This window comes from Microchirus variegatus (assembly GCF_963457635.1).
Source record: "Microchirus variegatus genome assembly, chromosome: 1".
Taxonomy (NCBI): Eukaryota; Metazoa; Chordata; class Actinopteri; order Pleuronectiformes; family Soleidae; genus Microchirus; species Microchirus variegatus.
In genome coordinates, this window is record NC_139802.1 from 26500109 (window position 1) to 26515522 (window position 15414).

General features: G+C 40.2%; 1 protein-coding gene across 1 annotated transcript in view; it reads left to right on the top strand.

The window, feature by feature from the left end:
• ptgfrnb (prostaglandin F2 receptor inhibitor b) overlaps positions 1-15414 on the top strand; it is a gene marked incomplete at both ends in the record, with an annotated part of 92095 nt that overhangs the window by 15368 nt on the left and 61313 nt on the right. The window contains 2 exons of the mRNA XM_083896473.1: positions 7697-7809; positions 7933-8191. Of these exons, the coding sequence (XP_083752599.1) occupies positions 7697-7809; positions 7933-8191 (372 nt within the window). The remainder of the gene's footprint in view (positions 1-7696; positions 7810-7932; positions 8192-15414) is intronic.

Genomic DNA, 15414 nt, shown 5'->3' on the forward strand with positions numbered 1-15414 from the left:
CTTGTGACCCTTATTGTAAACTGGGGAAATATCACAAATGTTTAGTATATTTAAGTGTCACAAGCAGCATTGATAAAGGTTAACAATGGTTGATAAATGCTGAGTTATAGTGAAGTAGGGCTTATTTAGTACTTCCATTAACAATTATAATAGTTAACTATTTACCAGTAGTATTATAAACACTTTAATAATATATAAATGAATACCTTAATTGACCTTAATGACATTATTAAATGTGTAGCATTTACTGTTAATTAATGTACCCTGATTATAAAGTGTTACAGTTGAATCAAATGACGGACTTTGTGATATCAGCTTGAGTTAAAACAACTGCCATGTTGTAAAATTTATAGCTCCTTTTGGTGTAACAGCTCGGGAGCGTTACACATTATATGTGTCAGGCTCCAAGGAGAGCAGCAGTCCGTCACCAGCAGCAGGCGCAGAGCGTCTTTATGGCTCATGTGATGTGACGTCGGAGATGTATTAAACCATCGACAGGTCCTGACAGAGATGGCAAACATAGACACCGAAACATAGAGCAGGTTTTATGTGCCATTCCTTTCACATTGACTTACTAAAGCAGGAAAGAAAGCACACTGTCAGCAGCAGCCTTTCCCACATCGCACCAGGCCAACTGCCAAAAACTCAAGTATTGATGGACTTGCTCGAGTATCGCTAGACCGTACAATCACAGGCCTTATTTATGAAGTACTTTATCCACAGCTGGAGCCGCTCCAGCTCTCTGCCTTGAGGCCTGAGGAGGAAATGTATTTGTTGCAGACAAAGTTAAATCCTGTGTTAAAAGACAGAATTGCTATTTAAATTGGGTGACGAAAACCAAGGATAAAACCAAGAATTGGATGAAAAAATATTTTTTTATGATAATATCATTTTGGCATAAAGTCAGTTAACGTCTCATACTTTGTCATTTTGAGTAAAAATTGGCCTACTAGTCGATCAGTGTTTCCCAATCACTGGGTAAGGACCCACAGATGGGTTGAGGGAGCTACAAGGGAGGGAGAACAAATAAACAGAATTTGTCAAACCTTTTAGTTAAGATTTATGATATATAAATATAGGCCCTGCGATAGGCAGGGTACACCCTGGACAGCTTGCCAGTCCATCACAGTCCACACAATTCCCATCTCGTCTACATGGTGTCATGAGTGATATCATGTCCATTTGTTGGCAATTTACCTTATTCTCTATTTTATTTATTAACAATTTGAACGTAACAATGACCTGTGTAAACAGGATTTTCCACCACAGAATACGGTTGCGTGTCTGATGCTACAAACATGCAGGGTTTCCCCCAGAAAACCGGCTAAGCCCGGTGGTATCTCTCGGGCCCACTGGCGGGCGACGGCGTTTTTTTGTAAAAAAAAATAAATATTTAAATTAAAAGTTCACTGGAAATATTTAATTATGACTATTATGTGTTATTGTAAGACATTTATTAACAATACTTCAACACTCTTGAAATTAAATAAATAATATACATTTTTTTCACTTAAGTTAAATATTAATTAAGTAATCGGCCAGTGAATCTTAAAACAAGCCATGCAATGGTTACATTTAAAAGTAAAATAAAGCAACATAAACATAAAAGTGGTAGTTAGGCCTGTCGCGATATTCAATAAATCAATTAATCGCACGATAATTAAAATTAGCTCGATAATTTTTCTGGCCGCGATAAAGGCACATCTGATAAAATATTGTGTCGGTTTCACCCGGGATCGTTGCCGTGTAAAGCCAGCGTAACGATGAGTGACCCCTCATGTCAGTCACTTGTCAGTCACATGGTGTGTGGGGAGGCGGGACTCCTGGTGTAGTCTACCACAGCAGAGTGCAGCTAACCCATTTTATTTATTGCTTTTGCTTGTTTGTTAATTTAATGTGTTCTAGTGTTAAATATTCCTTAAAAATAAAAGTTTATTTCTTTGAAAAGGTGTACCTGCATTATTATACCATTATCACTGTATTAGATGAAAATGATCTCAGAACAACAATATTATCGATTATCGCAATAATTTCTGAGACAATTTATCGTCCAGCAAAATTTGTTATCGTGACAGGCCTAGTGGTAGTGCCCCCTCATCTGCCTCATCTGGTGCAGACAAACGGCCCTTTTATTTCTGCGCACCGCCCCTGCACTGTTCCCTTCTCCCTCTCCTGTGCCGTTCCTCGCTCTGCGCTCCTGCGTCTCCAAGCGACCTCTTCCAAAGCAGCCTGGATAATTTCTCTACGTGTTTTATCCCCACATAAGAATAATGATCTTTATGACGAATATGGAGTACAGTCACGTTGAAGTGCAGGTGATCCGAGTAGATCTGAGTAAAACGCCGGTGACAGACTCTGAAGAGCAGAGCGCACTTTTCATCGTTTTCACTCCGTGGTCTTAATCTTTGTGAAAGAAGACGCTTTAACGCTGCAATCAAGGGAATAACAGATGCATTATAACAGATGAGCTGATGTCTTTTGTTAACTGCTCAAAGAGAGAGAATGTTCTCTGCTGTGAAGTGAATGTCACAGGGAGTTCATAATCTGTGCTGCACGCAGCCAAGTTTCGCTTTTGGGCAGAAACTTTCCAGCGTTTAACAGGTGCTGTTCCACCGTGTTGTAGCTGTGTTTCGACCGCCGAATTATCGGTGCATCCCTAAATATAACATCTTTATTGACAAGAATGATGTAACCGTAATAATGACGGACTTGATAGTGTGACTTGGGTTTCAATCGGCACCTGGACAAGCGTTCGCTGCGCTGATTATTTGGGGGAGCATACCATTCCCCGGTATAGAAAAAGCCGAGGTGTATAAAAAAATCTATAAGTAAAGCCTGGCGGCCCGCTTTGAGCACAAGAGTTGCCTGTGTTAACAGTGTTGTCCTGTGACACCAACTTGAACGTTGGTGACAAAACTCATGGGCAATGTTTAATATTTCAGAAGGGTGTTCAAGTTCGGTTGATATGTTGCCCAAATCAGCAGTTGCCATGGTTACTATTGGTTGGCAGCAGCTTTGTCTTAATGGGAGGAGGTAACATGTAGTGGTGCTACAATGGCTACAACCACAACACAGTTTTTTTTCCCTCTGGCACAGCTGTAGGACGTCACACTGGGGGCGTGGTTAAAATCTCGATTCCACCTTTGCTTTCGAAGGTCGAGATCGTGACATCAGTTCCATTAATATTCGATTTACAGTCGAGATCGTGACACCCCTAGTTTTCGACCTTTATTGGGAATCATAATCCCCAACGTTATCTTAAAAGCCCTAGTTTCCCCTGAGCAACAACTGACTAGAAGTCAGGGAGCTGGTGTATATTTTAGCATACAGTCAATTGGACTCAACACATTAAACATGGTCCTACGACAGTTGTGAGTTGTAGGCCTTATTTTTGGCAGCTATTTTTACAGGAAAATGTATGTCCTGATAACATTAATGCTACAGTGTATCTCTGGTTGACGGTGTGATGGTGAACCCTCATACTATGGTTACTAAATGGACGTAATGCATTATTTTTAGAGTGGTGCGATGCCCTATTGTATCTGCTGTGATTATTCCTCTTTTTCATCATTTTTTTGCTGCAGATTCAGTATAAATATCACCTTGCTTGATTATCACCTTACGCTGAGTCCCATGTGTGATTCATGAAACGTGCGTATGCCACCAAATTCTGGTATACGCTATGGCTGGGTGATGCTGACAAAAACTACTGACAGCTCTGGCTCAAAGCCACATCTACTGAATGTCACAGGGGAACCTTTCTTAACAGAAATGTACATGAAAAAATACCATATGTATTAAATAGAAATGCTATTTGTGGTTCTTGCTTTAAACAAGGTTTTTTCCTCAACATAACGCCTGAGAACTTCTTTTCTTCTTTCAAATAAGTTTATTCAATATTGCACTCAGCAATAGCCAGACGAAGTCTGTGTCCGAAACACTGCATCCTCAGCCACCCGTTCAGCTGCGCCACTTTGACAACATTAATGGCGTTGTTAGTTGTTATAGCAACCAGTGCCGCTGGGTCGAGCTTACGGCTTGTGAGGGTATCCTGGAGGGCCTCAGCTATATGCTCCCCGGTGTGGTCTTGGGGAAAGTAGCTGGGATTTTCATAGTCAAGTCAGGTCCTGCTTGGTCCTGCCAGGTCCTGATACTTTCACCAGTGGCGAGGCTCTCTCTCACATCAGTATACATTTTTGGCAGTACTTCTCATGCAAAGTAATTTTGACTGGGTAAGTGTGTGATACCTGGGCTGAATGGTTTTTAGCAGCTGTATGAAGCCGTCCTGTGTGACGGTAGCGACTGGGACCATGCCCTTGGTGATATGGAAGGCCACTGCTTTAGTGATATTGCCCTACATCTCACTCGTTCTTTCATAAGGTACAGAAGGAGTAAATACATTTGTATGGTGGTTTGTTTTTGGGGGCGCTGCTGTAGATGGTGGCAGAGATTAGTCATGCTCAAACCTTTAGTTGGAACCTGTTTTTCGGCGTTCTCTACAGAAAACATTATTCTGCTGCTCATCTGCCTGTTTGAATCCAAACCATCTCAAAATAACAGAGCTTTTATTTTTATTCTTTATCAGAAGCTCCTCTTGCACGATTTGAGTAAGATGTAGGGGAGGGGCGGATTGTGCCCAGATTCAGGAAGAGAGGCGGGCCAGCAAAGTTGTGTGACAGTCAGACAAGTAGATGGAGACAGAAAACAAAACTGGCAGACCTCTTAGTATAATTTTAGCACAATTTAAACAATATTGTATAATCCTATATTGTGTATGAAAATGTATCAATATATTTTAAAAACTCCACTGGAGCCAGATAACGGTAAACATTTAAACCTGCCACATTCACAAGAAGCACACATCTGCAGTTTGAAGAGTTTGATTATTTTATTAACACAGATTCTGCATACACCCAGACATTTATTTCTTTTTAATCAGATGTGTGTGAAACTGGCCTGGAGCTCCACAGAGCCAGTCGGCCACCAGCTGAGAGAGGGGTTTACCTCCACATCCATGACTCTGGACTCTGATGTTTCAAAACAGTAGGGCTGTAATCAACCAAAAAACTCTTGGTCGACTAAAGCCCTGAAATTTCGACCAAAAATCGACTAATTGACGGGGGGTACTTTGTGGGTGCGGCTCTTTTATTTTGAAAGGACCCGCAGCCGCGGCTGGAGTTCAACAGAGTCTGACGGCTCTGACAGCGTTTTGCATTACGTTCATCTGTGCAATACCATAGCCTGTGATATCCGACAATAACTAGTAATATCAGCAAAATAAGTGTTGAGGAATACAGAGCGAGACTGAACAGCGCAGCGCAGCTTCGTGGCTGAGACACAAATAGACCGCGGGACGCTGCAGCTGTTGCGAGCGGGTGCGTCTGCAGTTATAAAACCAATCAACGATTATTAGACTAAAACATTGAAATATGCTAATAATTTTGATATGTTCATACTCAAAACCTTAGCTTAGCGTTTTTAAATGATATGTCATGTTTGTAGTAGTGCTGTGAAAAGCAAACTGTTGCTTGCAAAGTTTGCATTTCACTTTGTTCTACTTGCTGCCACATGAAAAATGCTGCCACACTGCTGATGTCTTTGACATGGATGTGACAGGAGGACTGACTGTAGCCTAACATAAAAAGCTCAAAATTCACGTCTAATTAATGACAACGCTAATCTGTCTGACTGTCCTCATGAGCCACGGAGCGACAACAACTCACTGGGCTGGACTAAACTAAAATAGTGGAAAACAAGGGGGGTGTTCTCTGAAGACAGGCTGTTACCTGTGAAGCACGGGTGCTGTAAAACACCCCTAGTAGCATGTGGTACTTTCCTCCTAATGAAATTCACCATAAAAAAAAATTATAATTTAGTCGACCAATCACAATTTTGGTCGAGCCAGAGCGTGTCGACCAATTAGTCGACCAGTCGACTTTGACTTTACAGCCCTACAAAAAATCACTGCAATAAATGCAATAAAAAGAGATCAACAAAAATATTAATTACGAACATCAGAAAATCAATGCTAAATCAATGTTGCAAGGTGCTTCTTTTACTGAATAATTTACTAACCAAACATCTGTATTTCATACTTCCATTTTAGAAGCACTGAACAATGTCCTGTGTGTGTGGCTGCAGTGGACAGGGACAGGGACTAGGGGCAGTGGACTAGTCTGCCTGCACTTTATGTTCTGCGATTACAATTTACACAATCTCAAAACGCTGGCCTCCGTGGAGAAGGAGAATATGCTACTTTAGAAAAACGATGACGTCATATTCTCAGCTCTCTCTTGCGCTGTCATTCATTGTCTATTGTTTGGAGATTGAGGCAAAGTTACCAACTACTCTCAATGAAAAGTAACTAAAGTCAGTCAGAAAAAAACACTACATATCACTAGAGCACGTTTGTCTTATATTTTCTTAAGGCTTTCAGATAGAGGTCTACATTTGTTATAGTCTATCACAACAAATTTATTGGTGGCCTGTCTCCACTGCCATGCATTGCGGTTGCTCCACGCCTCGAAATGTGTGGGGATGTCCTGCAGTCGTGTACTTCTCCCACCTTGCACTTCCAGTTCTGACTTCCGATGTAAATAGAATGCAGCATTAGCCTTTTATGATAACTTGCCGATACTGATGCATACTAATGTTCAGGGTTAGTGTGATACATAGTATTTTTACATCCAATCCCATTAGCATGTAGCATCTCCCACTTTACTTTCAGCTGAGAAGTGTATGTCAGATTATGATGCCTGCAGAACCAGGAAGCACAGTGTCAGTGAGCAAACCATCTCAGTCAGACAGTGTTTTGTTGTGACATGCTTCACTCAGCTGGAATGTCAGTGAGAGTTCTAACACGCTTACTTAGTGTCTCCACACTTGCCACTGTGGATTTCAGCCTTTTTGGAGGGGCCAGACTTAACAATCTCACCATAAGAATATGCTCCTGTACTAAGAGAATCAAGTTTTTCAGCACTATCGTCACAATTATCGATACTCACTCAAGTTACAACAAGCCCTGCATGTGCGTGTTGTTTTCATGTTGTAACATGGTTGATCCATGTGTGTCAGATGTTCATCCTTTAACCTCCAGTTTGTGGCTGATGCGGATGTAGCATCACTGCTGTTAGTTAGTCATCAGGACTTGTTTCTTTCTCCCAATAGAACAAATGTGCCATCAGCTATCATTTAATATGACTCAATAAAGCCCTATTCATTCCGCACATTCAGCTTGTAGACACTGTTAGTCATAGTGATATGATTTGACTCAGCCTGCAGTGAATTGAGTAAAGTTCAGGGAGGCTGAGATTAGAGTTACAATTCTCAATATCGGTAGGAGTCAGATAATAGTTGGAATCACTGGATTGGATATAGGGAAAAGGGAAATCTTGAAATTTCTCACATCTCACATGAACTACTTTAAAAAAAAAAAGTAAAAAAAAACAACAATTGATCAAACCTTGATATTGATTAAACCTATATTTTATCTATATTGTTGACATGAGACAAGATATGGTCTTAGATTTTGGATATCGTCAAATTGTGAAAAGGTATCTGTGATGACCTTTCCTGAAAGCTGTGGAATTGATAATAATTATATTTATTATACAGAATAAATTTGTGTAATACACTAAATATCATAAATTATAAATGTTGTATTTATTAAAATTTCATATTCTTTCTGTTTGTCAAGGTTGCTGCTCAGCCCGAGTGGTGAAAGTGTCTCCTGGTCCATTAATCCGGGTGGAGGGTCAGCCAGTCTCCATCAGATGTGATGTCTATGAATATTCGGGACCTCGTGAGCAGGTAGTTTTTTTTACTCATACATATCATAGCTTAGAAGTAAACAACTCTCTGTTGCATCTGTGGATGAAAACATGAAAAAAAAAACATCTAAGTTAATTGCAAAAATATTTGTTTAACCTGCAGGATTTTGAGTGGATGATGTCCAGGGATACAAGTGGGGTGCGGCTGAAGATAATCTCCACCTTTGACAACAGCTACTCCCACTCATCGCTCAGCAAGCGCGTTGCATCGGGCGACATCTCGGTGGTGAGGCTTGAGGACAACAAGGTGGAGCTTAAGATAGCAGAGGTGAAGTCGCTGGACGCAGGGCTGTACTGGTGTCAAACGCCGAGTACCGACTCTGTCATCAGTGGAAACTATGAGGCTCAGGTCCAGCTCATTGGTAAGAGAGTGTGTGTTTCTGTGTGCAGATGTCTTTCAATGTTTTTTTAGACTCAAAAACATCTATCTATAAAGCAAGTTGTGTCTGTAACGGGCATATCTCGCTGACCGTTAGTCAGATCGACCTAAGATTTTGGAGATGGGTTGAGCATGCCTGATGGTGTGCATCAGGGCATAATGTGCAAAAAAATATTTTTGTTCTACAGACATCGTGTACAAGCTCATAACTTTAAGGAATAATGAGTACTTGACAAAACATAGTTTTACCGTGAGTGAGTGTTTTAAAAATGTATGGATGTGGCCACAATGGACGTGAATAGCCTACTGCTCTCTTCATACTACTGCCTACTGCATCTTATCAATGCACACATAATTTTATTTTTCTTAAAATAACTATTTCTGTGTCTCTTTATATCTCAGTGCACTATACCAGTTTGTATATTAACACTACAGAGTACAGAGTACAGTACTAGAGTACACCTCTTTGTACATCCAACCTTCACACAGCCTCATTTGGCCATAACTGAAAAATCTTCTTCAGCTCCCACTATAGGAATACATACTTCCTATGGGCACTGCACTAGTAATTTACAATTCGAGCGATTCTTTTTTTTTTATGTGTGGTTGTATGTGGTACTAACACATTATCATTCAGCCTGGGTCTCTCACTAAAAACATGTCTCGGACCACAAGGAAGAACATATTTTAGCCACTTAACAAATGCATCACCTAAAGAAATGTACACCTGCTATGACATGTTAAGAAAACCTTCAGACAGCCTTTTCTGAGTGGAAACCTGCTCACTCTCTTGTACTCCATTGAGAATAGCAACATTTTTAGCTCGGGGGACACAGCAGCTACTGGTCTTCTGCTGCTTTTGTTTTGTAAGTTTGCATTATGGAGGTAAATCCAAATACAGAACTTCAAATACCAATATCATAAAATCAGTCATAAAATAACACATTTGAACTTACTGCCCGCCTGCTACTAAGAGCTGACCAGACATTGATGCAATGTCAATGCAATGTCAATGTAATGCAATCCCCCACTCTGATTCCCAACCACATCTAATGACAACGTCTGCACATAAACACAGATGTGTGCGTTCACACACAGACCTATATGCACATTCTGCTATATAATACAATTAATTCAAACTGATACAGTTGGAAAGAACAGGTAAAAAACTAAATATATATATTTTTTTATAAATCAATAAATGTTGATACATGGAAACCATCCCATGAGCACCTTTGTGTCTCAAGACCCTTAAAAATGAAAAACAACATTAGCCTTCAGCATTAGCAGCATTAACGGGGGCAACAGTAGCTCAGTGATAGAGCAAGTAGACTTTCAACTAGAAGATTGTGGGTTCGATTGTATTCCCACCTCCGTTAGTCTACACGCCGATGTGTCCTTGGGCAAGACACTTAACCCCACATTGCTCCTGGCTGCGTGTGAATGGATATGTAAGATGTATGATAGAAAATGCGCTGCACATAGATGTAGGATAGTATGAATGTGTGAGTGAATGGGTGAGTGGCAAAACTGCAGTGTAAAGCAGTGGTCATCAAGACTAGAAAAGCACTATATAAATACAAACTATTTACCATTTTTTGGAATTTAACTTTTTTAGTCTTTTTATGTGGTGTAAGAGTATGAGTTTGTGTATATGAAGCCAGCTGGCTATTTTAGTAAATCATAATAGCTGTTAAATGAACCAATACTCTACAGAGCTTGTATGTGTCCTACACACACACACACACACACACACACACACACACACACACACACACACACACACACACACACACACACACACAGTCATACACTCACTCATGGTGGGGAGCAGATGTCAGGTGGGAGAACTTGGCTTGTCTAAAATGTGAAAGCTGGAATTGAGGACAAAAATAGCATGATATGGCAGATAACGAAAGAAGGGAAATGTTCAGTTAAATGTTTCTGTGTAGAGCGCTGTGTGTATCGGCATCATAAACAAAGTTGATTTATGTTGGAAAAACCAAACATTGAGGAGAACTGTATTAATTGCACCCGTTTCTTAATCCACAGCCACATGAAAAAAAAAAGGTTTCCAGTGAACACAGCATTGTTTCAGGAAATATCTTCTTCCATACAGAACCCCCCCCCCCACCCAAAACTGCTCAAAATGCTGTAGTACATGTGCCAGGCGTCTAAGTGGCATTGTAACATTACACCAAAAATGAAGATGCTATACACATTTCAGATGTAATAAAAGCAACTGAGAGAGAATGAACCAGGCCAGGGGAAATAAAGGGAAATAAATACAGATAATAAAAGTTATGAAGCAAACAAACCAAACAACAGTGTTGAAAATTTGTTGACTTTGTCACTTTACCAACCCTTTTTTTAGCTACTTGCAACAAATCTAATCTGGCATAACCCTAACTACTTTCCGAGAAGGACATGGACGAGTGAGCTTCATCTAGCTGTATTTTCCAAGGGCCGAGAGTCGGTCTTAGGGTAGAGAGAGAAACACTGTGTGAGCGCAGCGCACATAGCGCACAGTCACAGACAAAGACAAGGTGTGGATGTGCAGTGCAGCTGACTGTGTGCGGAACAATCCCTCATCTGTTCATTCAAGTAAAAATACCGTCTGTGAAAATAGGTTTTGTTTTCTCCTCCGTTTGAATTTACGATTCAGTGTCACTGTTAATTTTATTTATTTAACTGGATTTTCACAGGATGTGTTCTAGTAGTCGGTAACACTGCTAAACAATCTCCAAACACAGACAGAGAATGCCAGTGCAATAGAGAGGTGGGACTATGACTTCATGGTTTTCCTAAAGTAGCGTACACGAAAAGGATTTCCCACTGGGAGCCGCTTTTCAGAAAATACAGTTACCAGTCTCCTGTTGTAAGTAATTTTCCCAAGCATGTCGGGGAACTCCAGCATACCAAAAAGGATGTCACATACAGTATCTTAATTTGAGGAGGAAGGTTCCACTTCAAAATGCAGGTTGCTGAGTAAACTTGGCTAAGCAAACAGTGTGGCCTCCCTTGACTTATATCCATATAAAAACCCAAACAAATTTTATTTTACAGGGATTATACACTTAGTTCTGGGTAATATATGTGGATTCAGATCCACAGGAAACCGTTTCATCTTCAATGGTGGCTTATATAAAAATATATATTTTTTATATAATATATGAATATATAAATAAAGCTTCAACTGCAAATAGCATAATATCACCTTCTTTTCTGCTTAAGTAATGAGGGTATGTGACCGATGTGTTACCCTGAACATACATGATAATCAACCAACAAATGGTCTGAATTTTCCTTGATTTTGTAAAAATCTAATTATCTTCCCACTACTGTTTTCAGCTGTCATCTCGTATTCAGCATCATAAAGGGAGCAGCATGGAGGAAGTTTAACTGAATGATCTGCTCACAAAACGTGATTAAATTAAAGCACAACCTGTTTTACTAGAATGTAACTGTCCAGACTAGTTGAGAGAGAAGTTTTCACCACTGTTCATAAATCCTCTTAGGAAAAAAAGAAAACTAATATGATTTTTTATTGTTTCTAAATGTTTCTTTCAGTTGACATTTTGTTCTTACTGCAGGGCGGTGTTGACCTCTTTTAATAATTAACCTGACCATTATCTTTCCCTGCCCTTAACAACATGCCGTATACACAACAGTTAGACTGTGAATCATGCTTCAGTCACTCCGAGGCAACACATTATCTCAAAACTCCACTAAATCCTACGTTGTCTTGTTATTTTAAAAATACTGCCACCTAATACTGCTGAGACACAGCAGGTGAAACACATGTTTTAAAGGATATGTTATGTTGTATAACCTTGCTTTTCACAGACTTATTTATATCAATTTACGCGCACAGTTTTTAGATATAAACTCTCAATTAATGTCTGAAGATCTAGGTCTTGACAATGGCTTGTTTATCATACACACATCACAAAAGTCACAGGTGAGATGTGTTCACAACATCAGGAGGATCCAGGCGAGTGGGTGGAGCAAATGGGAAGCAAAACACTTGGCCATCCACTAGCTTTGTTCTCACATGAGCTCAGTCATACTTTATCTGGTGAAAATATCAACGGGTTGGCAGGAAAAACTCTGCAGAAAGTTACCCCAGGTGAAACCAACCAAGTCTGCCATTGATTTACTACAGAATCTCCCCTAAAAAATGTTTCCCCTGGTGCACTGCAGGTAGGCTTAACGCGATGATGACAGACAAGCAACGTCTAGCAGCTGTCCTACATGGTGAACACTGAAGAGGAGCTGTCTTTTGATTCAGCTGTTACTTCCATTTTAAGCTACGCTATGCGTTGTTAGTGTTGTTACTGGTATTGCTAACAATGGCTTAGCTTGAGATATGTTATATCATATGAGATTCGGTGGAAAATCAGCCTCTGACAAAATGATGTCTGATGTACAAACTTTTTGGGAATTTTGAGTCTGTTGTGTAAGTTCTGGTTTTTTCCTACTCTCATAAAAAAAGTGCAGTGAGATTAATGTGAAGAAAGCGTATAGCAGTATCTGAAAGAGTTGATGTGTAAAATAGCTAACTTGAAACTTCAACCAGTTACCATGTTATACTTTTGTATACTTGGGGGATGTCCACACGGAAATGAGAATAGGTGAATCCACTAAATTCACCTTCTCTTCTTATTGTGCTTGTGTTTTTTTTTGGGTGGAGCTCTGTAACACAATGTTTTGGAATGTTTACTCTGATAACTTGTGGTTTCTCTCTACATTTCTTCAATCTGTTTCTTCATTCTCTGTTTTTGGTGTAGCAGTATTATAGAGCTACACACAAGCCTGGCATACATGCAACAGCTTTTAGAGTAGTTTTGGATGGGTTTCATGTGGACGAAGACGACAAAGAAAAAGATTATTTACATTTTGTTCCATTTCCGTGTTGAATGACATCGGAAAGGTTTATTTGTGATAAACTGCCTCTGAGAGAGATGAGGGTAGAATTTGAATATTAACCACAAAATCATGTTGAACGTTTGAATATAATTTTTAGCTTCAAATGCCTATTCAGTGTATGTCACAGAGATTGAGTGTCTGGCAGCAGGTTAGTGAGCTCCATAATGCACCATCAGGCTGGGCTGCTCTCTGCTTCCAAGCAAGGCTCCCCAGACACCTTGTTAAATTTAGACCTGAATTAACCAGGCAGCTCTCTGTATGTGTGAAAGAGATTGTGTTGTGTGCCCACTGTATGTGTGTACAGTATATGGGTAGTGTATTTTGTATTGAGTGAATGTCTATGTGTGTGTGTACGAGTCAGTCCGTAACAGAGTTGATGAGATAGAATTGGTGCTGCAGGGTCTGTACCAGTTGAGACTTGTGCACCACACACTCACACAGACGCACACTGAGCTTTCACTGAGGCTGCATGGTTATGTAAGAAACTGAATTCGAGGTTACTGAACGTTTGAAAACACCTCCCAGGCAAATTTTAATTGATAGAGCAAAATGCAGATTATTTGTCCTGCCTTTTTTTATCTGCCATAGACTCTCACATCACTGCAGTGGCACTGAATGCTCTGACCTCCACAACAAGACTTAATGGTGTCTTGTACTGTCTTGTTTAAAGCCTGACTTTTAATATTAGATAGAAATTAGGGATGGCAAGATACTACTTTTCGTGTGCAATTACAAACTTAAAATTTACAGATATCAGTTGGAAATCATCTTTCATCAGGTCGTCCTGTAGGTGTCTTGCAGTCACATGGTTTGGGTTTCTTAGTTGCTCTGAATAAGTTTCTAAGTGCTTGATGAAATGCTGGGCTTTCTTCCACGGCCAGGCCGGTTTGCAGCTGTTCCGTAAGTCTTAAACTTCCTTATAATGCTTGCATGGTGTCTCTTGGAATATTGCATTTTTTGGAAATTTTCTCATACCCAAGGCCCTTCAGGTGCCATGAAATAATATCCTCTCTCAGCTTTTGTGCAAGTTCCTTTGTCTTCCCTATGATTGCAACTCACCTTGAATAACTTCATGGATGGGGTTTTATGTATCATGCATCACAGCTGAAGCAAATGAAGGATCATTATAGACTTCCCAAAGTCTTAAAGCCACATTATACTTCTCCGACTGCGTATGCGTTATCCGTCTGCGTCACCACGGAGACGCCTCGAGCCTTTATACTTCTGCGTCGTTGTGACGGACACACGCTGCAATTTCCCGCCCGATCAGTAGGGGTCGCTGCGCAAGGTTGTTGTGCTTCTGGCTACAGTCAGCAATGGCGTCGAGAGAGAAAGACTGTTGTTGAAACTGTAGCCGTTTCTCACTTTTCTGTGTCACGGAACGCAGTTTTAGGATCATTTGAGGCGAGAAATTGGCCATTTATAGTCTAAACATGTGTTGTGTGTGTTAAGATATGACGTATTTATAGTTTGGCAGCGGCGTTATCGGCGGGGATGAGCTCCGCCTCTGTGGACGGTCGGGTGCTCGCTGCGAGCCGGCACAGAGCAGCTTAGCTCGGCCTGTCCTGAGGACCAATCACAGCTCTTGCCGTCTCCGTTGTCCCTTGACGGAGTGACGGACACTTAAAAAATATTTTGTGCAGTCGGAGACTACGTAGAGGCTCTTCGACAGGCTCTGCGTCGACGCAGAGTCTCTGCATAGCCTACGCAGAGCACTTTACGCAGAAGTATAAATTGGGCTTTAATTATGTTTCAACTCCACTTTATTCCATACAAACTGTCAGACAGCTTTGAAAACAAGAATATTATATAGGGAATGAACATGGCTATTTTACTCAAATGTACTGTTAAACATAATATGACATCATGCATTTTCTCTGTTGATTTTTATCTATCACTCAACTCATAAAGAAGTAATTTAAAGCAGAATTTTGCTCTTTGCGAAAATCTTTGGGGGGTTGAATATTTCTGATTGCAACTATATATTTATTAATTATATACAGTAACAATGATACAGTTATATATGGACTGTGATTACACAACTAATAAAAAGTTCACAATAAATTGAGATTTCTATTTTAATCCCAATTTCGGGATCAATAATTTCCGTTATTGATGTAACTTAAAGATGCTTACAGAGAGGTTGTGGAGTGGTGCGGCTGGTTGAGGTTACGTTAAATTGAGTGCAAAAAGCTCACATTTAAACATGGACACAGCTGGAAATAATTAATGTGTTGTAGACTGAAATCTGACCAGATGTCTCACACATTCCAGTCC